The sequence below is a fragment of the Ovis aries genome, chromosome 14 (genome assembly GCF_016772045.2).
Source record: "Ovis aries strain OAR_USU_Benz2616 breed Rambouillet chromosome 14, ARS-UI_Ramb_v3.0, whole genome shotgun sequence".
Taxonomy (NCBI): Eukaryota; Metazoa; Chordata; class Mammalia; order Artiodactyla; family Bovidae; genus Ovis; species Ovis aries.
The window spans coordinates 48,489,051-48,516,920 of NC_056067.1; the positions used below are offsets into that span (position 1 = coordinate 48,489,051).

The 27,870-nt window shown below is 51.9% G+C and overlaps 1 protein-coding gene and 1 long non-coding RNA gene across 5 annotated transcripts; both read left to right on the top strand.

Annotated features, from left to right (window-relative positions):
• Positions 1–402: 402 nt before the first annotated feature.
• SUPT5H (SPT5 homolog, DSIF elongation factor subunit) lies at positions 403–26,907 on the top strand. 4 transcript variants are annotated; one of them, XM_060398070.1, is made up of 30 exons: positions 403–555; positions 730–807; positions 6,262–6,427; positions 9,810–9,875; positions 10,395–10,409; positions 10,891–10,960; positions 11,077–11,145; positions 11,251–11,316; positions 11,652–11,682; positions 12,409–12,477; positions 15,263–15,514; positions 16,683–16,772; positions 16,880–16,950; positions 18,568–18,673; positions 18,903–18,996; positions 19,084–19,220; positions 19,633–19,788; positions 19,870–20,016; positions 20,857–21,003; positions 21,090–21,215; positions 22,089–22,173; positions 22,503–22,622; positions 22,704–22,806; positions 22,890–23,017; positions 23,108–23,213; positions 23,678–23,836; positions 24,109–24,277; positions 24,393–24,596; positions 26,314–26,409; positions 26,486–26,907. In XM_060398070.1, the coding sequence occupies exons 2-30, from the start codon at positions 733–735 to the stop codon at positions 26,627–26,629; spliced, it is 3,267 nt and encodes a 1,088-aa protein (XP_060254053.1). In that variant the 5' UTR covers positions 403–555; positions 730–732; the 3' UTR covers positions 26,630–26,907. The 4 variants fall into 4 exon arrangements, with proteins under 4 accessions (XP_060254053.1, XP_060254052.1, XP_012045787.2 ...); XM_060398069.1 differs by having other exon boundaries at positions 403–467; XM_012190397.4 differs by having other exon boundaries at positions 403–467; positions 10,398–10,409.
• Positions 12,484–15,262, top strand: LOC132657689 (uncharacterized). Its single transcript, XR_009596200.1, has 2 exons — positions 12,484–12,753; positions 13,586–15,262. It is a non-coding gene; the product is annotated as an uncharacterized LOC132657689 (long non-coding RNA).
• Positions 26,908–27,870: the final 963 nt, after the last annotated feature.

The window sequence follows — 27,870 nt, forward strand, 5'->3', positions numbered from 1 at the left end:
CTCATTGGAAAAGACTCTGATGCTAGAAGGGATTGGGGGCAGGAGGAGAAGGGGACGACAGAGGATGAGATGGCTGGATGGCATCCCCGACTCGATGCACATGAGTTTGGGTGAATTCCGGGAGTTGGTGATGGACAGAGAGGCCTGGCATGCTGCGATTCATAGGGTCGCAAAAAGTCGGACACGACTGAGCGACTGAACTGAAATGAACTAAGAAAAGGCCGATCAGAAGGGAGTTAACACACGCCCATTTGACCCTCCGAAAATGTCGGCTCCACGCCCTACTTTAAGAACTCTCTGCCACTCTCAATATGGCGTCCTGAAGTACGTCATCGGGGACGAGTCTCGGGAGTCTCGCGTTAGGCGGGCGGGGCGAAGGGGTAGATTCTCGCGAGAGAGCACGTCAATCCCAGTTAGGCGTCGTGTGAACAGCAGCTGGTAGCGAAGGCTAAAGAGTCGCTAGAGCGGTGAGCCAGTGGGTTGGAGGCCGGGGTTTCAGGCCAGGGGGTTGTTGGAGGCCAGGGAGGCGTAGAGACTGTATTAGGAGCTCAGGAGGTATGGCAGGTGGCGTGGGGGAGGGGGTTCTCTTTCGGGTTCACGGTTACCAGACAAGGCTGCCGGAAGTGCGTTTAGGGATTTTTCTTCCTGGAACCCTAGGGGAAACTGAGGCTCGGGGTGGGATTCCGAACTGGGGGTTGCGCTGAGGCCGCTGTCTTTCCCTGCGAGCAGAAGATGTCGGACAGCGAGGACAGCAACTTCTCCGAGGAGGAGGACAGCGAGCGCAGCAGTGACGGCGAGGAGGCCGAGGTCTGTGGCCGGGACGCTGGGGGAGATATGGGGCCTGGGGACAGGACCAAGGCACAACGGTTCCTATGGGAGCCTAGAGAGGATCAGGACGAGCTCTGGTCTCTGGGGACTTAGAGATTGTCGGGAGGTAGAGAGAGAGAAATAGGCAAGCCCAAGTCAAGCAGAAGCACAGGTGCTGGGCTTGGATATTCCAGGTACAATGAGATAGCAAGTGATGTTTTTGAAGGACTTGACTATAGTAAGAAATATTAGTTTTTATTTTTAGGTATGCTCAGTCATTGGAGAAATATACTTTTAGTGTTTACTACATGCTAGACACAATTCTTAACCCTTGGGCTAAACCAGTAAACAAAGCAGGTTTTTAAAAAAATCTTTCTTTGCTCTGGTGAAGGTAAACAAACATAGCTGATCAGTTAGTCATTTATTAAGCTAGAAGACACTGGAGAAACGTAGAGAAGAGAAGGGGACTAGGGAGTCCTGGTTGAACTTTCAGTAGGACCACGGTGCACCTGGGAGGGTGACGTTTGATGGTGATGGAGTGAGTCATGTCATATGCAGGAAGAGTGTTCCCATAAAGGGGAAGAGCAAGTGCAAAGTTGGGAGCATGTCTGCGGTGTTCAGAAATTAACGAGTCCAGTTTGCCTGTATCAGAGCAGAGTAGCTGTAACAGGAGCCAGATCATGTCAGATCTTGAAGGCTGTGGTGAGGAATTTATCCTTAACCGAGTGAGGTGAAGCCATGTGAAGTTTTTGAGCAAAGGAGGCATATGATCTAGTATTTTGAAAAGATCACTGTGCTTTGGGTCTGTTGAATGTCAGTCTTTAGGAACCAAATACAGACATTTCCTGGGACATATCTGATTGTAGATATTCTTTTATTCTATTAGCCTCATTTATTTTTGATTTATTCATTTGTTGAACAAATGAATATTTGAGCACCTTCTGCTGTGTTCCAGAGACTTCCTAGGTGTTAGGGAGAGTGGAGCAAGGGAAATTTTTGCTTTCACAGAGTTTGCATTTAGTAGGCAATGATTACAGACTGACAAAGAGATGATACTGTGATTACAGAAATGCCAGTTTATTGTTAAAGTCAGTTGCAACACTTGTAAAAAGTTTTATGTAAAAATCAGGTGAGGTCCACAGCAGTTCTTTGCTCAAAAAGTGGCACCCCGCCCCCGCACCTTTTTTTTTCACTGTACATGGCTAAGTGAAACTTAGCCATACAACTAAGATGTATAGGATCTTAGTTCCCTGCCCACAGATCAAACCCGTGCCCCCTGCAGTGGAAGCTCGAAGTCTTAACCACGGGACCATAAGGGAAATCCTGACACCCACCTTTAAAACTGGGAATTTCTCTACTTCCCAGAGTATATTAATTGCCATTTGTCATCATGCAAATTTAAGAAAAGGAAAATTTCATAACCTGGGTTCTGGAAAACATCAGATGGATGGAGAGAGCCATAGGCTTCCCTTGAACTGCCACATTTTCTTACGTTTCCTGTTTGCCCACTTGCAGGCATTTGATTGTCAATCCTTGTCATGCTCTTTGAGGAGTCCTTAGCTTGCCAGAATAGGAATGGGGCAAATGGGAAGATGACAAGAAAGGCCGTTCCTTCAAGCTGTCTCACTGGGTCCTTGGTCCTCTGACTCATGGCTTCAAGACACTGAGCTTGTGGTTAACGCCGGGTGGTAATGAGACCAGGATCCCCAGTTCCTTTGCCTGGCTGAGGCAGTGTGGTTTGTACTGTGCAGGTCTCACTTCCCTAACACCACGTCGGGCTTTTTTTTCTCCACATCAGTCTTTTAACTCACCTGCTGGCTCACCTGCTCTCACCAGGAAAGGCAGGAGGCTTTCCTCACCTCCAGAGATAGGTCTGACTGGGCTTTATATTTTTATTTTAGTTGTGCTGGGTTTTCGTTGTGGCACAGGCTTTCTCTAGTTGTGGCTCGCGGGGGCTTCTCGTTGCAGAGCGTGGACTCTCTAGTTGTGGCACATAGGGTCCGGCGCATGCAGGCTCAGGAGTTGCTGCACTTGGGCTCAGTTGCTCCCTGGCATGTGGCATCTCGGTTCCCTGACCAGGATCAAACCTGCATGCCCTGCTTTGTGAGGCTGATTCGTTTTTGTGGTTTTTGTTTTTTTTTTTTTGAGGCTGATTCTTAACCATTGGACCACCAGGGAAGTTCCCTGGCTGGGCTTTATAGACAGCCAAGTGTTGACATGGTCCTTAAAGGACTGGCTCCTGTGAATACACAGGTGTGTGTGTGTGTGCTAAGTCTCTTCAGTCATGTCTGACTCAGCGACCCCATGGACTGTGTGTAGCCCACTAGGCTCCTCTGTCCTTCTCCAGGCAAGAATCCTAGAGAGGGGTTGCCATGCCCTCCTCCAGGGAGTCTTCCTGACCCAGGGATCAAACCCAGGTCTCCTGCATTGCAGGCAGTTTCTATACTATCTGAGCCACCAGGGAAGCCCTAGATAGACAGCTAGAGATGGCAAATAATGAGCCACCGTTGAGGCAGTTATCTGGTTTATTATTCAGCGTAATTCCATCACCAGGGATTAAACCAGTACCCCTTGCAGTGGAAGCACAGAGTCTTAACCAGGGAAGTCCCTGAGTGATCATCTTATTCATCCATTCAGCAAGTGTTCTTTGAGTTCCTGTTATGTTAGGATCAGTCTCCCTCCCGAGCCCTGTGTTGAGGTTGAGATAGTTTATAAGCCGATGGTTACTCTAGGGCATGCTGAGGATGGGCTGTGTCAGAGCACGTTCAAGCCCTGAGGTAACAGAGATGATAGTGAGAACTGTCTCCTCAGAGAATGGGGAGCCAGGGTTAGCAAGAACACTGCTGGAGCTGACCCAGGGCGATGATGCAGAGTTCCTGGAAATCAGGCTGTGGTCCTGATTTGAGTTAAAATAAGGGATATTATGGGCTAGTCAGAATTCTGTTTTGAACAAATACAATTGACCCTTGAACAAATGGGTTTGGATTGCTTGGGTCCAATTATATGTGGTCTTTTTTTTCAATAGTATATTATACCCCAGGTCCAAAATGGGTTAAATCCTGAGATTTATAATGGTGGATACTGAGACACCCTGTAGTTGGAGGGTTGCCAATAAGTTATGTGTATATTTTTGACTGCATAGAGGGTCAGAGTCCCAACCCCCATGTTATCTGAGGGTCAGCTGTATTTTTAAAGCCGTCTTCTGTTCCCAGCCCTGGGCTGGGTGGTGTTGAGGACCTAAGAGTGTCTGAGCTATCTTGGGCCTTTCACTCAGGGAGCTAGCTCACATGGTCAGGGCTGTGATGGTGGAAGCCCAGAGGATTGTGAGCCTAGAGAATGTGCCTGACTCTCCCTGGTGGGGAGAGGGCAAGCATCACTTCCTGAAAGAGTATTTTGATAGAAGTATGAGTGAGAGGCAGAGGAAGATGGCTTTTTATGCTGAGGACGGATGGTGGACAGTGCTAGGAGAGCGTGCTGTAAGAGCCTCCGTGGGTTTGGACCCAGCGTTTAGGAGGCTCCAGGCCGCCTGGGGAGGTGGCACAGAGGGAGGGGCGGTGGGCCCAATGTGCACTTACACACCAGGCAGCTGGGCCTTCGCCTGAGGGCAGTGGGGAGCCCTGGCTGTTTTAAGCAAGGGACTAAATGATCAGATTCATGTTTTAGATCGTAGTTTCCCAAGACTGTAGATGCTTTCCAGGTGGGGAGTAATGAGAAGTGCTTTTAGGTGGAATAAAAATAAGACCTGAAACCACACTGAATCATTTAGTAAGACAGTTAATTTCCTTTTTATTTGCATATCTTATCTTTTAACTGGGTCATGGAGAAAGTTTCACTTTAGTGCTACTGTGTCTTGAACACCTTTCTGAAATTTGCTAGTCTCTGTGTTTGGCAGGGAGAACAGGCTTTAGGCTTAGCCTGCAGGAGGCAACAGGCAAGTTCCAATCATGTTGGAACTTAGTTAACATTGTTTTCCTTTTAATTTTATGGTTACTTTCTATTTATAACAAGTGAAGTGAAAGTTGCTCAGTCCTGTCTACTCTTTACAACCCCATGGATAGTCCATGGAATTCTCTAGGCCAGAATACTGGAGTGGGTAGCCGTTTCCTTTCTCCAGGGGATCTTCCCTACCCAGGGGTCGAACGCAGGTCTCCCACATTGCAGGTGGATTCTTTACCAGCTAAGCCACAAGGGAAGCCCTATTTATAACAAGCTAACATTTAGTTTTAACTTCTGAAATGTTTAAAAGCAAAAGAAGTGTCTCTTCAGTAAAATTTCCAGTGAATTTAAAGAAAAATACCAAATCGGTTGTTCTGATTTGGAGATGGTGAGAAGTCATGAAGTTAATGAGGGAAAGGTTAATGTTTGGGGACACTGTTTGGTATGAATCATGTCCTTTTGTGATTTGTATGAAAAGAGGGGATTGGAGGTCAAGAGACAGGAAAGGAGGCTGGGGCAAAGATTCAACTTTAGAGGGCAGTGTTCTGGCACAGGCTAGGGGGCTCTGGGAAGGGAAAGGGATAGATTGAAGAGATAATGTTCAGAAAGTAGAAAGATCAAGAGTTTGGTGCCTAGTGGGAGCTAGAGGAGGCTAGCATGGGACTAGGGAAAGACCCTGAGGCCAGTTCGTGACATGGTGGATGTGAAGGGCTCAGAGGACATCAGGGGAAGGTATCCAGGAGGCTGTTGGCACATGAGGGTGTCTAGTTCTGGGAGAAGAGTTGGGGACTGGAGACAGATGGGGTTGTCATCTACAGAGACAGGAAGTGAGATCGTGGAAGATAAAAGGGCCAGAGAGAGGAGTACATAGAGGGAGAAGGAAAGTGGGCCTTTGGCTGAACCCTGGTGATTGACACCAGCATGTGAGGGGTGAGCCCAGTAAGGGGAACCTGCAGAGGAGCAGGTGGAGAGGTTAGAGAAAAACCAGCAGTGATGCGGCAGATGCCAAGGGTAGAGCGGTTCCCTAGGGAGAGAGAAGTCGGTGGGGTGAGAAGTCTTACGGGTAAGGACCAGAGTCTGTGCACAGAAACAGCTGTGGAAGGTGATCCGTGACCTTGGCAAGCAGTGCAGACGAAGCAGCTCTGGGCGTCATTGGCACAGTGACACGCCCGCGGGAGTGGACGAGATGGCCTGGGGGCGTCGTCGTGTAGAGAAGGACAGGGACCGCGGGTCAGGCCTAGAGGAGAGAGTGCTCAGAGGCCTGGCAGAGGCTAGCCAGGAGGTCTAGGGGAGGGGGAGCCCAGGTCGGCTCCCAGAGGCTGATTGGGTGGATGGTGGTGCCGTCACTGAGATAGGGTGGCTGCTAGGGAGGCCCGGCCAGGGTGGAAGAGCGTGTTCACAGAGCAGAGGGGGCGGTGATCAGCCAGGCAGAGCTGAGGCCAGATTTAGGGATGGAGAGCATGGTGTCTGAATTTGGGGGGTTCAGAACACTGGTTCCCCAACCCCCCCACCCTGCAGGTAGAGGAGGAGCGGCGGAGTGCAGCGGGCAGTGAGAAGGAGGAGGAGCCCGAGGAGGAAGAGGAGGAGGAAGAGGAGGAAGAGTATGATGAGGAAGAGGAGGAGGAAGATGACGACCGGCCCCCCAAGAAACCGCGCCATGGCGGCTTCATTCTGGATGAGGCTGGTATGTGACAGGGCCGGCGGGTGCTGAGCAGACGCTGGACTTCCACCTTCGGTTCTGTTTCTCCAGGGTATCACACTTGTTAAACTTTTCCCGTCGGTAAATGTCAGACACTCACCGGTAGGACCCTGTGTGCTACCAGTAGTGAACAGCTCAGCGCTGCACGTGCTTTGTGTATTCCTCCTCACTCCCACCCACCACCAGAAGGTGTCGAAGCAGATCTCAAATACATAATTTTACCCCCAAATATTCCTTTGAATAACCTGTAAGATAGATCCTTTTAAAACAGAATTAAAATACCGTTGTCATGTTTTTAAAAACTGGCGATGTGCCGTGCTAGTCCTGAAAAGCTCAGGTGACGCAGAAGTAGGCAGCTGGACAGGGCACCAGGGGCAGACAGATCCTGGCCTGGCTCTGCTCTTTCCTCAGGGGCCCTGGGCAAGTGGCTGCCTGTCTCGCTCAGCCTCTTTACTGTTCTGTGCAAGGCAGCAGGCAGATCTGCCTACTTCAGCAGGAATATTTTCAGGGATTTGGGGGATCAAGCGTGTAAAGCACATCAAGTTGGTGGCAGCCCAAAATGTAATGGCCAGCCTGCAGTAAGCCCTCAGAAAACGGTGGCTATTTATTCACGTTGTGTGGGCCCACATCATATCTGCTGTTCTGTAACTGCTTTTCTGTTCAGCGATTGTGGAGGTATATGTAATGTACATAGCTTAAGTTAAATGGGTTAGGTTAAATGAATTAAGTTAAATGTAAGAAAAGTTTTCTGAACATTTGGCAGGTCCTCAATAAATTTTAACTGTTAGCATCATCATCGTAGAAATATGTCTTTTCTGATGGCTGCTTAGTGTTCCATTCTAAACTGTGCTTTATGGAACCAGTCTCTAAGTGGACGTTGAAATTGTGTGTAATTTTCAGTAGTAAGCAGCATTACCATGAATATCTTCATATATATTTAAACACATATATGCAAGTTATTGTCTGGGCTAGGGGTTCTTAATCTTTTTTTTGTGCTGTGGCCCCTTTTAGAGTCTGCTGAAGCCTATGGAAGTGTGAATCCCCAACCCTTCTCAGAATCATGTTGTGAAATGCATAAAAAAAAGTACATAGAATTCCAAAGGAAACAATTATGGTGAAATACGGTATCTGAATATTAGAAGAACACTGTAACGTGGATTTCTTTGGTGGTCTAATGGCTAAGAGTCTGCACTTGCGCTGCAGGGAGTGTGGGCTCAGTCCCTAATTGGGGAGGTTCTGTATGCCGTGCAGTGCAGCCGAAAAGGAGAACACTGTGATTATGTGCTGCTTTTTTTTTTGGCATATTGAAAAAGCAAGGTTTAATGGAGGATCTGTTAAGAATCTAATTTTGAAGTAGCAATGACTGTGAGTAATATTTTGAGGTATCTGTAGTTATACTATGCTATGAAAGTGCCAGACTTCACTGCTTGACATGCTGTGGTTTGTTGCCATTGTTCACAATTGATGTAAATACTTAGAGATTAGTGAAAATGAAGGTGCAGTTTTTTTCATCTAACATAGACCGTGCAGATTTTCTACATGGTAAATCTCTAAGTCAAACTGCTGGACAAAGGGGATACATATTTTTTTAAAGCTTTTTGATACCTTTGGCCAAACATAAGCTCCCAGAAAGGCCATACTACTTGATAGGCCCACCACCATCTGTGCAAGCGATGCTTGTCCCTGTGCTTGTTGCCTGTGCCCAGGCAAAGGGGAGTGACTTGGAACGCCACCCCTCATTTTCTTGGGACCCTCTTACCAGAGAGGAAACCAGGGAACAGAAGGGCAGGAGATGCCCTGGGTATTCCTGGTTCTCAGAGAGCTTCAGGCCTTTTCTCAAAGGCTGAGGGGGAGGGAGTCCTTGCTTAGAGAAAAGGTCTTAGCAGATGGACTCAGATCAAGAGAGTGGATAACACGCCATCTGACACAGATGGTGGTCACTAGGGACACCCACTTAGTGGTGGTGGGACTGTCACTGGGTACTGCCTGTGGGAAAGCTCTGTGGCAGTGCCCATTAACATTCCCCATGCAGGGACCCTTAGAAGGAGCAATTCCCTCTGAGGAATTCCCCCCCAGGTACATGGAGATACGAGAACAGACGCTTGCTGCGGTCTGGTGTGCAGTTGCAAATGTTCGGTGACTTCAGTGTGCACTCTTGATTAGGGCCTGGTATAATGAACTCCGGGCTTCCCTGGTGGTTCAGCAGTAAAGAATCTGCCTGCAACGCAGGAGCCGCGAGTTCGATCCCTGGGTCAGGAAGATCCGCTGGAGAAGGAAAGGGCAGTCCACTCCAGTATTCTTGCCTGGGAAGTCCCATGGACAGAGGAGCATGGCAGGATACAGTTTATGGGGTTGCAAAAGAATCGGACATGACTTACCAACTAAGCAGCAACAGCATGATGAGCTACAGGGCCGATAATCAGGTAGCGCGTGAGGCGTGTGCCGCTGTGGAAGAGCTCCGAGCCGTCTTATTGCTTAAAGAAAGAGGGTGAGACAGAACAACGGGCTAGAAAATTGTGTGGAGGGAAAGTAGTAGTCGGGGGGGGGGGGGGGCTGTTTATAGGCATTTTTTATGTGTGGCCAGATTATCTCTAGAACAGAAACTGGTCACACGGTTGCATCTGGGAAGGGGACTAAAAGGGCTTAGAAATGGGAGGGAGACTCACCGAACACTTACCTCTTCTGTACACTTTGGAATTTTTTGTCATGTTAAGTTTTTAGTGTAGTGTCTGATACATACAAAAGAATACATGTAACGAAGAGGTTAGGTGCATGGACCCTGGAGCCAGATTGCTTCTCAGGTACCAGTTGAGAGCCTTTGGACAAGTTAGATGATCTCTCTGTGTCTCGGATCTCTCACTGTGAAACTAGAAAGATGGTGATACCTCCCTTAGGGTGGCCAGGAAGATTCAGTGAGTAATCTAGCAAGTACTCAGAGGAGGGGCAGGGCACTTGGTACCCTAACATTAAGTGTTGGCTATTAGAAATGTAAGAGAATAATAAAACCAACAAACCATGAATCCTGTCTTAAAAAAAAAAAAAGCTATGTACCAGTCTTCCCTTAATAGTTAGGAGGGAACTCTTTTGCTTGCTTATTTGGATCTTGTTTTTAAAATGGATCTGTGGGTGGTGGGAGGGAGGGATAACTTCTAGAATCAGGTGGATCCACACATGAGACTGTCCCTGGGGCTTAAAGCACCTCTGAGGCCTTGGGCAGGAACCTTGCCTGTCCGAGCCTCAGTGTCCTGATCTGGAAGCTGGGGGTCCATGATACCCACTGCCTGGAGGAGATATCTTCTGGGAGCTGGTGCGATGAGGTCACCTTTGCCCTGGCTGCACTGCTGACCACTCGGCATTTCCATTTCAGATGTGGATGATGAATACGAGGATGAGGACCAGTGGGAGGATGGAGCAGAGGACATCCTGGAGAAAGGTGAGGGGGGCCCCACCTCCCGGAGACCGCCGGGGGTGTGGCTGAGAGGGTCTTGAGAGCCCACCCACCCCCGCACTGTCCTGCCCCTCACCCTCCTCACCTTGCTTCTTTCTGTCTTTGCCAGAGAGACCAGCTCTGCACCCTTTTCCTTTTAGGCCCATGAGCTGGGGGGTTGGGGGCTGTGGGGAGAGGACTCTGGGATCCCAGGGCCCCAGTGAATCCCTTCTGGGGGTTGGGGGGGCAGGCTGTACCCCAAGCTACCCCCCACTTCTTGGGCCAGTGCCACCCCTCCCCTGTTATTTTCCGTTCTGTGCGCCTCATACATTTCGGCTTCTCCCCCAACCACCCAGTGCCTGGCCTTTACTTTTGATTTTCAACCTTCTTGTGTCCTTCCCTCCCCCTGTCCCCCACCCATTGGTTGATTTCGCTGCTATAATTTGGCTCATACTTTGTCTGCCCTCGCCCACCACCACCACCACCACCACCACCACCACCACCACCACCACCTCTTCCTCCAAGTAGAAGAGATCGAAGGTAAGAGCTTGAAAGTGTGATTCCCCACCCTCCTCCCATGTCCTGACATCTCCTCCTTCCTGCCCGTGGCACCCTCCCTCACCCCTGGCCCCTGTCCAGCCCTGGGGGCTCTGACTCATGCAGGGTCCCCAGGCAGGGGGTTCTGGGGCCAGATTTGGCCTGGGAAACTATGTGTGTGTTTATGTGTGAGTGTTGTGGGGTGCAGGGGTGAGGGGCTGCGTGAGTGGCATGGGGTAGAGTTCAGGGTGTGCTTAGACAGTGGTTGTGAGTGGCTAGGGCCAACTGGGTGTCCCCAGCTCCTGGGCCCCACCCCCAAGGAGGACACTGGGAGCAGGATGCTGAGGGGCTGAGGGTTGGGGGTTTCCTCAGTGAGGTGTCTCCTGCCCCAGGACCCAACTCTGACCCCCAATCCCCCACCGCTTTCTCCTGGTCCCCGCTCTTCATCTCCCCTTACTCACCCTGTCTGCCCATTTCTTTGCAGCCTCCAACATCGACAATGTTGTCCTGGATGAAGACCGGTCTGGGGCTCGCCGCCTGCAAAACCTCTGGAGGTGAGCTGAGATGGGGAAGGGTGAGGCCGGCTTCCATGGGGAGATTTGGGGGCAGGTCAGCCCACCCTCCTCTCCTCAACCTCCCATTCTCGTTCACTTTCTCTCACACACCCCAGGGACCAGCGCGAAGAAGAACTGGGCGAGTATTACATGAAGAAATACGCCAAGTCATCTGTGGGAGAGACGTAAGGGCGTGTGCTGGGCTGGGGTGGGCCTGGGAGCATGTGGTCCCTTAGGAGGGTTGGGGTCTGACAGACGCCCTTCCTGCCTGACTGCCCCTCTCTCTCCAGGGTGTACGGAGGGTCTGATGAGCTCTCGGATGACATCACCCAGCAGCAGCTGCTCCCAGGAGTCAAGTAAGAGGGTGGGACAGGAGGGCTTAGGTGGGAATTTTTATGGGGTGGTGTGCCCACATGGCTCACTCCCTGAAGTGAATCAGGCCACAGAGTTGCACAGACGGAGTGGTGGCTGGTGGGGAAAGAAGGGAATGGCAAGTTGGTGCTTTTCTCTCTCCTTCCTCTGCCTGCTCAGTTGGTGCTTTTCTCTCTCCCTCATCTGCCTGCGGATGAGGCAGGCAGGATGGAGAAGGGAGAGGATGTGGAGGGAGAGGAAGAGGGGTGGGTGCGGTGGTGTGTATGTTTCCCATGAGGAGACAGATTTACTAAAGGGCTTCTTTTTCCTCTCCTGTCAGGGACCCCAATCTGTGGACTGTCAAATGTAAGGTGTGTGCCCTGGCCTCACGGCCTGAGGGAGGCAGAGGAATGGCGAAGCGGCCTTGTCAGGGGAGCTCGCCTTGACCTGTCAGTCTCTTGGTCCTTCTTCCTCTGCCTCTGCCTCCTTCTCTCTCCTTCCCCCGCCCTCTTCACCCCCTCCCCTCTCCCTCACTAAGTGTCTCCTCCCAGGTTTGCTTGCCGTCTGTGCCTCTTGCTCTCTGACCCCTCCTTCTCTCTTGTTCTTCTCTCTCTCCTGTTTTATTTATTTTTTTCTTGTTTTGGCTGCACTGTGTAGTTTGTGCAGTTCAACCAGGGATCAAACCCAGGCCCCCGGCAGTGAGAGCACTGAGTCCTTTCTAACCACTGGACAGCCAGGAAAATTCCTGCTGTCTTACTTTATCTTTTGCCCAATGACACTGTCTGTCTGTATTTTTTTAATTGAGGTGTAATTGACCTACAATATTATGTAAATTTCAGGTGTACAGCATAGTGATTTGCAATTTTTAAAGATAACTGCATTCGTAGTTATTATAAAATATTGGCTTTGTCCCTTGTGCTGTGCAGTGTATCCTTATAGCTTTATTTTATTTTATACATAGTAGTTTGTAGCTCTTAATCCCATACCCCTATCCTGCCCTCCCCGGCTCTGTCTTCCTTGCTGCTCTCTCCTGCCCACTTTCCTATGTCCTATTCCCCATCTTGTCGTCTCTCTCAAGCCTGCCTTTATTCTTCCAGATTGGGGAGGAACGGGCCACAGCCATTTCCTTGATGCGCAAGTTCATTGCCTACCAGTTCACAGACACGGTGAGTCGGATAGGCAGGCAGCCTCGGGGTGAGAGATGGCTAAAGCCCAGAGTGAGAGACAGAACAGGGTCAGGGGTACCAGGCACCCCAGATGAGCTGCACTGCCTGTTAAAGTGAGCTGCTTCAGCTAGAAAGTGATCCCTTTCTGGGTTGAAGGTGCTTTTGTGCCTGTCGAGGTGCTGTTTTCATTTTCTCTGCATTTCTGGCAGGGTTCCCCAGCCCCTGCACCCCTCTGAAAGTCAGCCATCTCTCTTCCTGAGCCTTTTCTGCCTGAGGGTGAGTTCTTCCTGTTCACCAACCCCGGTGGGCAGCTGTCACCCTCTTGCTGTTTGATTGGGGGTCCTAGCCTAGGGCAGTGTGGCCAAGTGCATCACAGAACAGGCCTGTCAGGAGAATTCCTTCCTTCTCTTTCAGTGTTATCAAAGTCCACTGAGCCGCTCCTCTGGGCTGCTCCCCGCGCTCAGCGATGCCGAGGGTGCAGCAGTGGCCGTGCCAGCGCTGGTCCCGGCCCCGTCAGGGCTCGCTTACATGCAGCACGCAAGACATGAAGTAATGCTGACTGCGTGCAGGGCAGCAGATGCTGCAGGAAGGGCACAGATCTATCTTTAGACTGTTGAGTTTTGAATCCTGCCCCTGTGGCTTCCTCACTCTATGACCTTGATCGAGCCACTTCCCCTCTCTGTGCCCCTTGTTCACCTCAGCATCTTTAGAATTAAGTTATCTTTGAACATGTCCAACTCTAAGTCAGGGCTTGTTCTACAGCACGTGTTCAGTTGTTTTCAGAGGCGTAATTGTTAGTTTTGGAACCAAGGCCTGCTGACTGGTAACTTTCTCGCTGAATGTGATTTGCATTAGACCGAGGGCATTGCTTTCACCTGTCGGAGCAGTGGGTGTGTGTCAGTGGGGCCAGTGGACAGTTGCAGGACGTGCAGATCGTGATTCTAAATGTGCTCAGACTTCTGCTTTGTGCCCTAGGCAAGATTCTAGTAACCTCATTTGAGACAGGACTCAAATGGTACATGTATATCATAAAAGCCAAAATCTCTCCATACCCGAGTCCCATTTTCCAGAAGTAATTATTGTTGGTCTGTGTTCCTTGGCTTCATAGGTGGCTCAGTGGTAAAGAATCCGCTTGCCAGTGCAGGAGCCACAGGAGATGCCAGTTTGATCTCTGGGTTGGGAAGATCCCCTGGAGGAGGAAATGCAACCCACTCCAGTATTCTTGAGGAGAAAATCCCATGGACAGAGGAGTCTAGCGGGCCACAGTCCATGGGGTTGCAGAATCGGACGTGACTGAGGAACTGAACGCACAATCTCGTGTCTTTCCAGACCATCTTCCCTGCATACTGGAAAATGTGCTGCTTGTTAAGTCGCTTCAGTTGTGTGACTCTTTGTGACCCCATGGACTGTAGCCCGCCAGGCTCCTCTGTCCCTGGGATTCTCCAGGCAAGAGTACTGGAGTGGGGTGCCATGCCCTCCCCCAGGGGCTCTTCCCGGCCCAGGGATTGGACCCAAGTCTCTTATGTCTCCTGCATTGGCAGGCAGATTCTTTACCACTGGCATCACCTGGGGAGCCCCATGTTGAGTATGTGTATTGTCAAAACCAGGAAAACATGGAATGAAAACTTGAATTTCTATGTTTACATGATTATTAAAATATCTAATACCTAATAGGTATTTAAAAAAATAAAATGGTATTATATATATATCATTCTGCAGAGAGCCTTTTCTCAGCACCATGATTTATCATCTTTCTATGCCCAGGAAATACAAAGTTGTTTCCATTTTTTGCTATTAGGAACAATACTGAAACAATCTACTTGCTTTTTAAAAAATTGAAATGTAATTCACATACGATATGAACATATATTGCTGGATTTGATGGTCTGTTTCATTAAAGGTTTTTGCATCTGTGTTTATAGGGGATTTAGTCTGTAGTTTTCTTATGTTGTCTGTGTTAGGTTTTGGTATCAGGGGAATAATGGATTCATAGGACTGATTGGGAATGTCCCCCTTCTATTTTTTGGAGGCTTTTGTGAAGGAGTGGGGGTAATTTTTAGATGTTGGATAAATTTCACCAGTGAAGCCATCTAATCCTGGGCTTTGGGTGAGTTGGTGGGCGTGCGTGTGTGTTTTTTGATTATTAGTTCAAAATCGTTACCTTGTATAGGTCTATTAAGATTTTCTATTTCTTTTTGAGTCAGTTGTAGTAGTTTATGTTTTTCTACAAAAAAGAAATACTCATTTCATTTAGGTTTTCTAATTTGTTGGCATGCAGTTATTCATAGTATGCTTTAAAATTCTCGAAGTTTGGTTGGTAGTAGTGTCCTTTCTTTCATTCCTGATTTTGGTAATTTGAGTTTTTTCTCTTTTTTTCCTTGGTCAGTCTGGCTAAAGATTGGTCCAATTTATTGATCTTTTCAAGCAACCACCTTCCCTATTGTTTTTCTAACCTCTGTTTCACTTATTTCCAGTCTGATCTTTATTGTTTCTTCCTTCTACTTGCTTTGGGATTAATTTCCTCTTTCTTTTCTATTTTCTTAAGGTGGAAATTTAGGTTATTGATTTGAACAGACTTTTAAGTTGGTGTTTGCAGGTGTAAATTAAACCTCTGAGCAAGCTTTTTTTCTATGATAATAACTGCAGTGCATATCCTTGTGATGGGGTCATTGCACAACATGTTTCTATGGGATAAATCCCTGGGAGAGAGCTTGCTGAGGTGGCAGTCGTTTCTGGTACTAGCAGTCATGTCTCACTGTCTCTGCCCACTGGCTTGGCCCTCCAGCCCCTGCAGATCAAATCAGTAGTGGCACCGGAGCATGTGAAGGGTTACATCTACGTGGAGGCCTACAAGCAGACCCACGTGAAGCAGGCCATCGAGGGTGTGGGCAACCTGCGGCTTGGATACTGGAACCAGCAGATGGTGCCCATCAAGGAGATGACGGATGTGCTTAAAGTGGTGAAGGAGGTGGCCAACCTGAAACCCAAATCCTGGGTCCGCCTGAAGCGGGGCATCTACAAGGATGACATCGCTCAGGTGCCTGGGGCTGGGCTGGGGCAGCTGAGGAGGCCAGGGCGCTCTGTTCTAGCCTCCCTTCTCTATGCTTTATCCTTTCCAGCCCTCTAATTTAGTCAGAGAGCAGAACCCACTCAGGTCAGGTGAAGCAGAGTCTGGACTTTGTTGCGAACACACAGGAAATGGAGGACCATCTTCTGTGGGTGTTCGATGAATGTTAGGTAATGATCTGAAGATGGTGAGGAAGTGAGCCATGTGAGGTTCTCGGGAAAGAGGTGTGGCAGAAAGCAGCATGTGAGCCAGGATGGGCGAAGCAGAGTGAGCGAGGATGAGAGTGGCAGGAGATGAGCTCAGGGAGGCAATGGGGGCCTGTAGCCCATCCAAGAACTTTGCCTTTTACTGGAGTAAGATGGGAGGCTCCAAGGGAAGCTTGGATTTTAATAGGATTACTCTGCTGACTACATGGAGATCAGACCACTGATTCTCAAGCAGGGGTACCCCCAGGGGACCTTTTACATAGAATGGAGACATTTCTGGTGGTTTTAACTGGGAAATGAGTTGATTCTAACATTCAGTGGGTAGAAGTCAGGGATGCTGCCAACATCTGACAAGGCCTGGGACAACCCCGCACAACAAAGGATCACCTGGCTAAGGAAACCCTGCAATAAACAGGATGGGGCCACAGGAGCAGGGAAATCCGTGAGGAGAGTGCTGTCTGGGTTGCAGGTGATGGTGGACAGGACCGAGGTTGCAGTAGTAGAGGGGGGAGAAGAGGTCAGAATTGTTGAAGGCAGAGCTGACAGGTTTGCTTCCAGGTTGGATGTGGGGGTAAAAGAAAGATAGGAGTGAAGAGTGCCTCCCACATTGTGTGCCTGAGCAGAAGGAGGAATGGTGGGGACCTGTGGGGAAAGGAGCAGATTTGGAGGCAATCAGGAGGTTAGCTGCAGTTATGCTGGGTTTGACGGATCTTTTAGACATCCAGGTGGAGCTGTCACGTCGTCAGTGGGTACTTAATTTCAGGCTGGAGGGAAGACAGTCTAGAGAATGAATCTGGAGGAGTTGTCAGCAGTTTCGTTTCCTCTCATCATGCTCTGTCCCTGGCCCTTCCTGGCATCTCCTCACCCTCCCTGTGTCTGGAGCTGGGGAGGGAAGGCTGGGGCCTTGCTGACCTCCCAACCGGACTTTTCAGGTGGATTATGTGGAGCCAAGTCAAAACACCATCTCCCTGAAGATGATCCCACGCATCGACTACGACCGCATCAAGGCCCGCATGAGCTTGGTACTGTGGGGATGTGCTGCTGGGAGCGGGGAGGGCGTGCTTGATCCCTGCTGGTGGCCAAGTCCTCGTCCCGCATGCTTCCCATCCATGCCTCTTTTCCTACACAGAAAGACTGGTTTGCCAAAAGGAAGAAGTTTAAGCGGCCCCCACAGAGGCTGTTTGATGCAGAAAAGATCAGGTGAGTGTCCTTGGGCTGGGCCGGGTGCCCAGATCTGTGGTGTAGGATGTCCCTTTGCAGATTCTCCTGTAGAGCTGGGCTCCCAGAGCCGTCGAAGGTTTAGCTTATGAGTGGTTAACTTGGCAGTATAGCCTTAGCCAAGCTATTTAACATACCTGTGCCTCAGAGTTTCCTCTGCTGCAAAGATCAGTGAGAGTAACCCTCGCTTCCTAGGATTGCACTGAGACTCAAAAGAATTAATATGTGTGTGTGCCCAAAATAGCACTTGGTACCTAGTCAGTGTGAGGAATGGTGTCACTTATTGAAATGAGATTTGTCGACACATCAGGCCTTATAGTCTCTTTCCTGATCTCCTAATGCCTGGACACCTCAGATGGGGTGCAGAGCCCCTTCTGCTCAGGATGTCTCTGTCCCTCTCCCCCTCCCCAGCTGAGTGGACCTCTGGAGCACCCCAGGGTTTCCATCATCCCAGGGCTTCTGGGGGCTCCAGCAGGGAGGGTAGGTGAGGAGGATGAAGCAACAAAAGCAGCCAGTGACACTTGCCCTCTGGTCCTGCTCTGGAACACATCGTAAATGTGAACAGACAGTTTTTTCATTCTGATAAAGGCTGGATTGTAGAATGAGCCTGTTGATCTGCTAGGCTGGGCTAATACCTCTAGGCCAGGCCAGATTAATACTTCACATGCCTGAATTGGACTCATTTACAGCACTGGTCTCCCCCCAACTGGAAATCCCCTTATTGAGAACAAACCAGAGTGACCTTTCCCTGCCCCGCAGCCGTCGGTCTGACGCAGTGCCCAGACCTGCCCAGCTGAGCACACTCGAACCCCTCTCCCTAGATGCACCGTGTGCATGAGAAGATGATGGGCGGGAGGAACCTAACCTGCTCCGCACACTCCCCTTTTTGAGAAGTGGACAGGCTTTCCCTCCCCACTCTAGCAGCATGGGGCAGGATCTGAGGGTCCCCCTGCCCGCATGACCCATGTGGGTCACCGCACACGCAGGCCAGGAGAGTTAGAGCACAGGCTCGGGAGTCCTAACCCCTGCATTTGAACCTTGCCTCTTAGACTCATAGGCTTGGCCACCTTGACCATATCGTGTACCCTCCCTGAGCCTCATTCTCTCACTTCCCTGGAAAATGAGGGTCCTATTACTGATGCCACGGGCTTTGGAGAGGAGTCAGTGAGGTCACGTGTGTGTGATTATTAACTGTTAGCGTGGTCTGATACTTTGTCTAGCTCGTACTCAACGAGTGAGTGCCTGCCGTGTGCCAGGCACTATTGTAGGGTAAATAGTGAATAAAAGATGCTAAGTTCATGCCTTCTGGAACTGCCATTCTAGGGAGATGGATCAAACAGGAGCTCATCAGAGGGTGTTAATGAGCCGTCATTAAAAATAAAGCAGGGAAGGGGGCGGCAGAGTGCAGAGGGGCGGGAGCAGTGTACCCTGCCATTGAGGCAGGGCCTTCGGGCTTTGTGAGAGGTCACTTCCACCCAGAGCGGGTGTTTGGGATGGGATGGCTCAGACATCCCCTGTCCACTTCCCCCTTTGCTAGCAGAGGAGACTGAGGCCCAACAAGCCTCTTAACACCCTCTTCTCTCCCCCACAAAATTCCAGATCCCTGGGGGGTGACGTTGCCTCTGACGGTGACTTCCTCATCTTCGAGGGGAACCGTTACAGCCGGAAGGGCTTTCTGTTCAAGAGTTTTGCCATGTCTGCTGTGGTAAGAGTCCCAGAGGGAGTCGTGCCAAGGGTGGTAGGGAGCGGGAAGGCCCAGCTTTCTCCCTCCTGCAGTTCAGGCCCCAGAGCAGTGGGTTATCTGGGTTTGTCCCAGGTAATCCTCAAAGGAGTATCCCTAGGAGAATAACCTCACCATCTTTCCAGCCCGTTAAGCTGGGCTGTGCCTCTGACCTTCATCTGCTTCCTTCTCTTCCTCTTGTTTTGGGGCTCAGATCACAGAGGGTGTGAAGCCCACACTGTCTGAGCTGGAGAAGTTTGAGGACCAGCCAGAGGGCATCGACCTGGAGGTGGTGACTGAAAGCACAGGTATGAGGTCACGGTCGGTAACCCAGTCCAAGGAGAGGGCGGCCCACGGTGAGCAGCCCCCAGGTTAGCCCTGTGTCTGCCCCGCAGGGAAGGAGCGGGAGCACAACTTCCAGCCCGGGGACAACGTGGAGGTGTGCGAGGGCGAGCTTATCAACCTTCAGGGCAAGATCCTCAGCGTGGACGGCAACAAGATCACCATCATGCCCAAGCACGAGGACCTCAAGGTGGGGGCCGCACCACTCGTGTGTACCTGCTGGGTTGAGAGCATGATGAGACCATGGAGGATTCTTGAGGTCACTGGTTTTAGTTTGCTTGGGGGTGGGTGCGTCTGACACTTGTCCAGGCCCAGTGGTGTGTGTCTAGGGTGAGGCTGTCTCCAGGTGGGTCTGAGGAGGTCTCTGTAGTCTAGTGTCATCTGTCTTGGGGATGGCCCATCTCTATGCAGGGTTAAGGCTTGTCCAGGCTGATATCCTGGGTTTCTGGGGCAGGCTGAGGGTGGTCTCCAGTTGGGGGCGTGAGCCTGGTGTGGGTTGTGGCCTGAACTTTCTGGGAATACGAGTGGAATCTGAAGGCGGGTGGGCACGTGGTCTGTGGTGACTTCCCTAACCTGCTCGCTGTCCTCACCCCCATCCCCAGGACATGCTGGAGTTCCCGGCCCAGGAACTTCGCAAGTACTTCAAGATGGGGGACCACGTGAAGGTGATCGCTGGTCGGTTTGAGGGCGACACAGGTCTCATCGTGCGGGTGGAAGAGAACTTTGTCATCCTCTTCTCTGACCTCACCATGCACGAGGTAGCTGGTGGGGGGCTGGGAGCGGGGTGGATGTACACGGAGCCACATGGACCCTGCTTCACCCACTCCCATCTCCTACAGCTGAAGGTGCTTCCCCGGGACCTGCAGCTCTGTTCGGAGACGGCATCAGGTGTGGATGTCGGGGGCCAGCACGAATGGGGGGAGCTGGTGCAGCTGGACCCCCAGACCGTGGGTGTCATCGTGCGACTGGAGCGGGAGACCTTCCAGGTGTGTGTGCTGCACGCAGGGGTCTCCTCTCCCTCCAGCTCTTCATCCTGGGAGGTGGCGGAGCAAGGTGGCCGAGAACCCAGACTGCTCCGGGTGCAGACCTGGCTCTGTCGTGCGGGGCCCGCTGTGTAACATCGGTCGGGCAAGTGCTTGTCAGTTAGCCCCTCTGTGCCTCAGTATCACACCTTGTGAAAAGGAAGTAGCAGCGGCATATGCTTCACTGGCTGTGACTGAATCCTGAAGTCAGATACGTACCTGGGCACTGGGTGCTGGGCTTCAGGGCTGGGTGCTGCTAGTGTCTTCCTCCCTTTCACTGAGGATGTGGCAGCCAAAGAGTATGAATGCTTCGGACCCCAGACTCTGGGTTCTGATCTCAGCTCTTTTACGTTCTGCTGTGTGACCCTGAGCTAGTAACTTGCCCTCCCTGGGCCTGAGATTTTCCCTCTAAAATGGGAGCTGTGACAGCACCCACCTCAGAGGGAAATTTGAGGCCTCAGTGGAATCTTGTGTGAAGTTTAGCACCCATCTGGCACAGAGTGATGGATAGACATTAACTAATATGTTAACGTTTGTTCCTCTGCTCATCTCAGGTCCCTGATGCTTAGTCAGAATGGAGTCTCCTTCTAGAGGGTGTTTTGGAATGACGGGGACATTTTTGGGTGACCCGGTGCCCAGGGGGTGGTTCCTAACATCGCCTGCCCCAGAGTCAGGGAGTCTAGACATCCTGCAGAGCTTGGGACAGTCTCCCATAGGAAGAACCATCCCACTGCAGGGAAGCCCTGCCCCACATGACGCCTTTCCACTCTCAGCCACTCGGTATCCCCTCCCGTCCCTCCATAGGTGCTGAACATGTATGGGAAGGTGGTGACTGTCAGGCACCAGGCTGTGACCCGGAAGAAAGACAACCGCTTTGCCGTGGCCCTGGACTCAGAACAGAATAATATCCACGTGAAAGACATTGTCAAGGTCATTGACGGCCCCCACTCGGTGAGTATAAGCTTTGTCCCATCTGTTACAGCTGAGAGATTTGGGGTAGAGCGTGGCCACGAGCTGACTGTCCTTCCCCCGTCCAGGGCCGGGAAGGCGAGATTCGCCATCTCTTCCGCAGCTTCGCCTTCCTGCACTGCAAGAAACTGGTGGAGAATGGTGGCATGTTTGTCTGCAAGACCCGCCACCTGGTGCTGGCAGGAGGCTCGAAGGTGAGGCGGGCATGGTGGCACCCTGTCTGCTGGCCACCTGGCTCAGCTGTCTGGTCTTCCCTGGCCTCAGGAGTGACACAAATGGGCTTGATGTCCGTTTGGACAGGAGGGCAGATGTCAGTGTCAGGTCCTTGGCAAATTGTGGAAAAAAAAGGGTTTTGAGATTCTGATCTATTTACCAAATCATTTATTCATTCAGTTTTATGGAGCACCTGTTAGGTGTTTGACGCTGGAGCTGCGGCAGTGAGCAGTACAAAAAACCCATCTCCTAGTGCTGCTCCTCTGGAGATGAGCAGATAAATAAACACATGTGTAGCACAACTTGGGCTGATGGTGAAGTATAAACCAAGATGAGAGAGAGCGAATGGGGGTTGCTGCTTTAGAGAGGACGCTAAGGACAGACTCACCTCCTTGAGGAGGTGGCATTTAAGCCAGAGACTTGAAGGAAGGGTCGGGGCACCCCATGAATGTCTCAGGGGACAGCACAGTTCCTGAGGTGGGATTTGTAGGAAGTTGTGCAGAACTAGGTATCCAAAAGGAAATCAGATGTGGAATCTGGGGAGCTGGGATCAGGAGATGGTCTCCTCAGGGCCCTGCAGATGGAATGCGGAATCCCCATGGCTTGCAGTTTGTATGTCACCGGGGGTTTAAATTCCTGACCACCACATGGTAGTCCCACTCCTTGCCTCTTGATTGATAGGCCCACAGTGGCATAGGGGTGGCAGTTTTCCTAAAGGGAATTGAGCCATTGTGACCAGAAGGAGGGAGGGATGGCTGCTGGGCAGGTTCAAACAACAGACATGGGATGTGTGGGGCCTGGGAACCTGTCACTCAGGCCCTGGCTGCCAGTTCACTTCTTGTCTCTCCCCCTAGCCTCGCGATGTGACCAACTTCACAGTAGGAGGCTTTGCCCCTATGAGCCCCCGGATCAGCAGCCCTATGCACCCCAGTGCTGGAGGTGAGGGGGATCTGGGGTGTGGATATGTCTGGGGGCTGGAGGAGGGATGTTGTTCAGCCTGCACTCACTGTCTGCTCTGGGCCAGCCTGCAGATGGTAAGACTCACAGCCCAGGGGAGACCCGACCCCCAACCCCTTGCCAACAGTGACAGCCCAGGGTGGTCAGGGCTGTGAAGGGAAAGCCCTGGGCTCTGGTGGGGGGCCCCCAGAGGAGGCTCCTAACCCAGAGGTTGGGGGCAGTCAGGCGAAGAGGGGGCTGGAAGGGACCCTGGCTATGGGCACAGCGTGTGGGGGGGTGAACCAGGGACTAGTGACATTCTTCCTTCCCAGGTCAGCGCGGTGGCTTTGGCAGCCCAGGTGGTGGCAGTGGTGGCATGAGCAGGGGCCGAGGGCGGAGAGACAATGAGCTCATCGGCCAGACTGTGCGCATCTCCCAGGGGCCCTACAAAGGTGATCTGCAGGGCTGTGTGGAGGCCCGGGGAGGGCCGTGGGGAGGAGAGCCCGCTTGCTGACCTCCTGCCTCCCCACCAGGCTACATTGGTGTGGTGAAGGACGCCACAGAGTCCACTGCCCGCGTGGAGCTGCACTCCACCTGCCAGACCATCTCAGTGGACCGCCAGCGCCTCACCACCGTGTACGGGCCAGGGCCGGGCTGGGAAGAAGGCTGTTGGGCGGTGGGAGGGCCCTGCTCACCCTACTTGTTCTCTGTGTCTACAGGGGCTCACGGCGCCCAGGCGGCATGGCCTCAACCTACGGGCGGACACCCATGTATGGCTCCCAGACGCCCATGTACGGCTCTGGCTCCCGCACACCCATGTACGGCTCTCAGACGCCCCTCCAGGATGGTGAGCGCTCCCAGCAGACAGGGATGGGGGTGATGTGGAGGGGTCTAGAGACAGGACAGAACTGATGGACACATCTCTCTCCCGTTCCAGGCAGCCGCACCCCACATTATGGCTCTCAGACGCCCTTGCATGACGGCAGCCGCACTCCTGCCCAGAGTGGGGCCTGGGACCCAAACAACCCCAATACACCATCACGGTGAGCTGGGACCGGAGCAGGGTTCCCTGAGTGTGTGTGCCCGTGTGCGTGCCCGTGTGCATGAGTGGTTCCACTGGGTGTCTATGGAATGGTCAGGTCTGTGTGACCTACCCTGAGTCCTCTGCTCCCAGCCCCAGGCTGGTTATGTGAAGGAGGGTAGGCCTTGCTGGGGCTGGAGCCAAAGTCATTTCCCCAGCTCCCATCAGAGTAGTGAGTTGGGATTAAGACGTGGGCCTGGAGACAGAGTGTGTGACCGTCGTTACGTGGCTGGTTGCATGAGCTTGGATGGGCAGCCTCATCTCTGTTTCCCAAGTGTGCCCACCTGTGAAAAGAGGCCTCTGGATGGGCTGTCTGTGAGGATGAGGTTGCCTTGGTTTTGCCTGGTGTTCCGTGCTGTCCTGGAGGCATTCGCTACATCGCTGTGACCACCATAGTCATTCTCAACAGACCTCTCTCCCCAACAGGGCTGAGGAAGAATATGAGTATGCCTTTGATGATGAGCCTACCCCATCCCCACAGGCCTACGGGGGCACCCCCAACCCCCAAACACCTGGCTACCCAGACCCCTCGTCCCCGCAGGTCAACCCACAGTACAACCCACAGACTCCAGGGACACCAGCCATGTGAGTCCATTGGGGCTAGCCCTTATCAGCCGCTGCCATCGCCGCCTCCTCTGCTAGCATTGATTTGGTGCTTGGGTCTGCATTGCATCATGCGGGACCTTTCATTGCAGCATGTGGACTAGTCGCCTGTGGGATCTAGTTCCCTGACCAGGGATTGAACCCAGGCCCCCTGCATTGCAAGGCGGATTCTTAACCACTGGACCACCAGGGAAGTCTCTTCTCTTCCCTTCTAATGCCCCCAACTAGTACCGCTTCGCTCCTTGTCTCTGCAGGTACAACACAGACCAGTTCTCCCCCTATGCCGCCCCCTCTCCGCAAGGCTCCTACCAGCCCAGCCCCAGCCCTCAGAGCTACCACCAGGTGGCGCCAAGTCCAGCAGGCTACCAGAATACCCACTCCCCAGCCAGCTACCACCCCACACCCTCGCCAATGGCATATCAGGTACTGGTCAACTGACACGCCCTTGAGTGTGCTGGGCTAAGATGGGCCTTGGGCCTGTAGGGACACCCAGGCCAAATGACCTGTTCCCAGCAACCGCATCCCCTTTTCCCTACAGGCCAGCCCCAGCCCAAGCCCTGTTGGCTACAGTCCGATGACACCTGGAGCTCCTTCCCCAGGTGGCTACAACCCGCACACGCCGGGCTCAGGCATTGAACAGAACTCCAGCGACTGGGTGACCACTGACATCCAGGTGAAGGTGCGGGACACCTACCTGGATACACAGGTGGTGGGGCAGACGGGTGTCATCCGCAGCGTCACGGTAAGTAAGGCCCCAGCTGGAGGGTGGGCAGGCATCCTCGCCTTTGGGGTCCCCAGTCTCTCTGGTACTGGTTTGTCCTGGTTTTCATTGTTGTTGTTTGTTTGTTTTTCTTACTATCTACCCACATCTTCCAGTAGCTGTTTATAGCTCGAGACATAGATGTGGAAAGGTTTGGCATGCAAAACTTCACAAGGCAGGGAGTTCTGCCTTTTATGCTCATGGCCCCCATCAGCCTGGGAGATCTAGTGACTGGCACCCAGGAGTATGGTTACTTTTTGACAGTTCAGTAACTAGAACTGAGTGCTCCTCTGTGCCAGGCTTTGGCTTAGCACCAGACCCCGTGCCCCATGGGCGCCCCTGCTCCAGTTTTGCCGACCCTTCATTCTCCCTAGTCACTGACTTCTCTTCAGCCTCAGGGCCTTTGCTCGTTACTTTCCTTTGTCTAGGACTCGCTGCCCTCCGTTCTTTGTCTAGTTAACTCCTACTCATCCTTCAGAGCAACACCTGGGCTGTCTTAGGTCTCTTTCTTTCGGGTTCATGTAATTCTTTTTCATGTTATCTACCTGCTGCCTAAAAGCGTAAAGTTTACTCATATGGGATTCTTTGATCACCAGGTCTGTATTTTCTTCCTAAATAGCCCCAGTTTCTTGACGCAGGATTGACACTTTGTTGGCCTTTGAGTACATATTAATTGAATTAATTAAACAAACACTAGAGATGAAGACAGCTCCAGCCTGCCCTCACAGATCTCACATTCCCATTGGGGAGACAGACATGTCCCCAGACAGCCTGATGGCCCGAGCTGGGATATGGGAAGCACAGAAGGAAAGGGGAGCTATGTGAACCCTGGGGAGGCACCTTACCCAACTTTATACGTGTTCAAGGAGGGCTTCTGGGAGAAGGTTAATGTCTGTGTCGAGACCTGAAGAATGAATAGGAGAAAGCCAAGGGAAATGGCCGGGGCGGGGGTGAGGGCGCTGAAGCTAGGGGGCATGTGCAGAAGCCTGCAGGAGAGGAAAAGCCTGGCACACGTGGGGAGTTGAAGTCTATGCACTGTGGCTGGAACTTAAAGAGTCAAGGGGGAAGTGAGTCATGAGGCCAGAGGGGAGGCTGCAGCAGGTTACATGCCAGCCTGGAGAACTTGGATTGTGTCCTGAGGACACTGGTGGGTGGGCATCTCAGCAGGGATGGGATCAGATGTGTCGCTGGGAATTAATTTACTTATTGCTGTGTCATAGATGGATCAGGTGTGGTGAGACGGGATCAGGGGCTGGGAGCCCAGGGGGAGGTCAGGTTGCACTACTGGGCTGTGGGAAGGAGGGAGGTGGGAGAGAGCCTAATTTAGCCTCAGGAGCCTAAATGGACAGGCCGGGGACCTTGGGGCCATCCTTGAGACAGGGGCCCAGGAGAAGGAGCAAGTGTCAGGGAGAAGCTGAGGCCAGTGTGGGACACGAGTGAAGGGCCTGAGCAGCAGTCTCCCTTTTGCCCTAAGTTAGCTTCATGCAGATGCTTCTCTTGCTGGTCTGATCACCCTGCCCCGCCATCCCCTCTACACCACAGACCTCAGGCCTTGGAACCAGGCCCAGCCTTCCCCTTTCCTGCCCCTATGTCACCTTGGGAAAGTGACTTCTTAGAGTGAGTCCTGATCCTGTGTCCCTTGAGGGCAGGGGAGTATCAGTCCTGTGTTGGGAGCTGACCAGGCTGTCCCCACCCCCAGGGAGGCATGTGCTCTGTGTACCTGAAGGACAGCGAGAAGGTTGTCAGCATCTCCAGTGAACACCTGGAGCCAATCACCCCCACCAAGAACAACAAGGTAAGGGAGGGCAAGGGGACGCTGGGGCGTCGGGCTGCTGCCGTGGCTCCTGACCCCGTGTGTTGTCCCCCTGCAGGTGAAGGTGATCCTGGGTGAGGATCGGGAAGCCACAGGTGTCCTGCTGAGTATTGATGGCGAGGATGGCATTGTCCGCATGGACCTTGACGAACAGCTCAAGATCCTCAACCTCCGCTTCCTGGGGAAGCTCCTGGAGGCCTAAGGCAGGCAGAGTGGACTTTGGCAGATAATCTGGCAGATGGAGAGCATCCCTCTTTCCTTCCCTGGTCCTTGGCTCTGCCTTGGGATCCAGGGCCGGGAGTAGGTCTAGCCTGGTGGTTCAGGATTTCTTTTATTTTCCTTTCTGCGTTCCTTTCTCCCTCCCTGATATTCATGGGAATCAGAGTAGAGTCTGGGGGAGGGTCCCCACCTTCTTATTCCCCACCTTCCCCAGCTTGCTTTTGTGTTACGGTCTTTCAATAAAAAACTGTTTCGTCAAAAGTCCTGTCTGTTTGTGTTCTGGTTTGTAAGTGGAGTCACTTGCAGACCCCACTTAATACCTTGCTGTGGGGTCTTCAGCAGATAATGGTCCTACTTAAGCCTCATGTTATTCAATGGAGTTTGAGTAAACTCCGGGAGTTGGTGATGGACAGGGAGGCCTGGCGTGCTGCAGTCCATGGGGTCGCAGAGTGGAACACGACTGAGCGACTGAACTGAACTCAGCTCAACTCAAACCCTCATCTAGAAAGTGATACTCCTGCCCCAGAGACTACTGAATGTATGAGAAGACACTGGCCAGAGATTTTAGAACAGAGACTGCCATGTGATTGACAAAGTTACATCTAACTTGTGCTTGAGCTGTGTTAGGTGAAAATTAGTGTCCCCTCTGCAAGGAGATCAAGCCAGTCAATTGTAAAGGAAATCAACCCTAAATATTGGAAGAACGGATGCGGAAACTGAAGCTCCAATACTTTTGCCACCTGATGCGAAGAGCCGACTCAGTAGAAAAGACCCTGATGCTGGCAAAGATTGAGAGGGGGACGACAGGACAAGATGGTTGGATGCCATCATTGACACAATGGACATGAGTTTGAGCAACCTCCGAGAGATGGTGAAGGACAGGCAAGCCTGGCATGCTGCAGTTCATGGAGTCGCAAACACTTGGGACATGACTGAGTGGTGGAACAACAATCCCTCCACAAATCTAAATAGGACCTATGGTGCAGGCTCCAGCATCTGATGGTCCTTTCCCTCGAGTCCATCTAGCAGTAACCTCAGAATCGCTGTAGCTCATCTAAGGGCTTGGGTGGGGCTGGGGAGCAGTGTAGAGAATGGGGCTTAGTACCTTAACCACCTTCACTTTTCTCATTTGATGTTCACGTCTTCTTACAAATGTAATATAACTTGTATTAAAATAGTTCAAATGTTTTAAAGGATATGTCAGGAGCACCCATGTCCCCACCA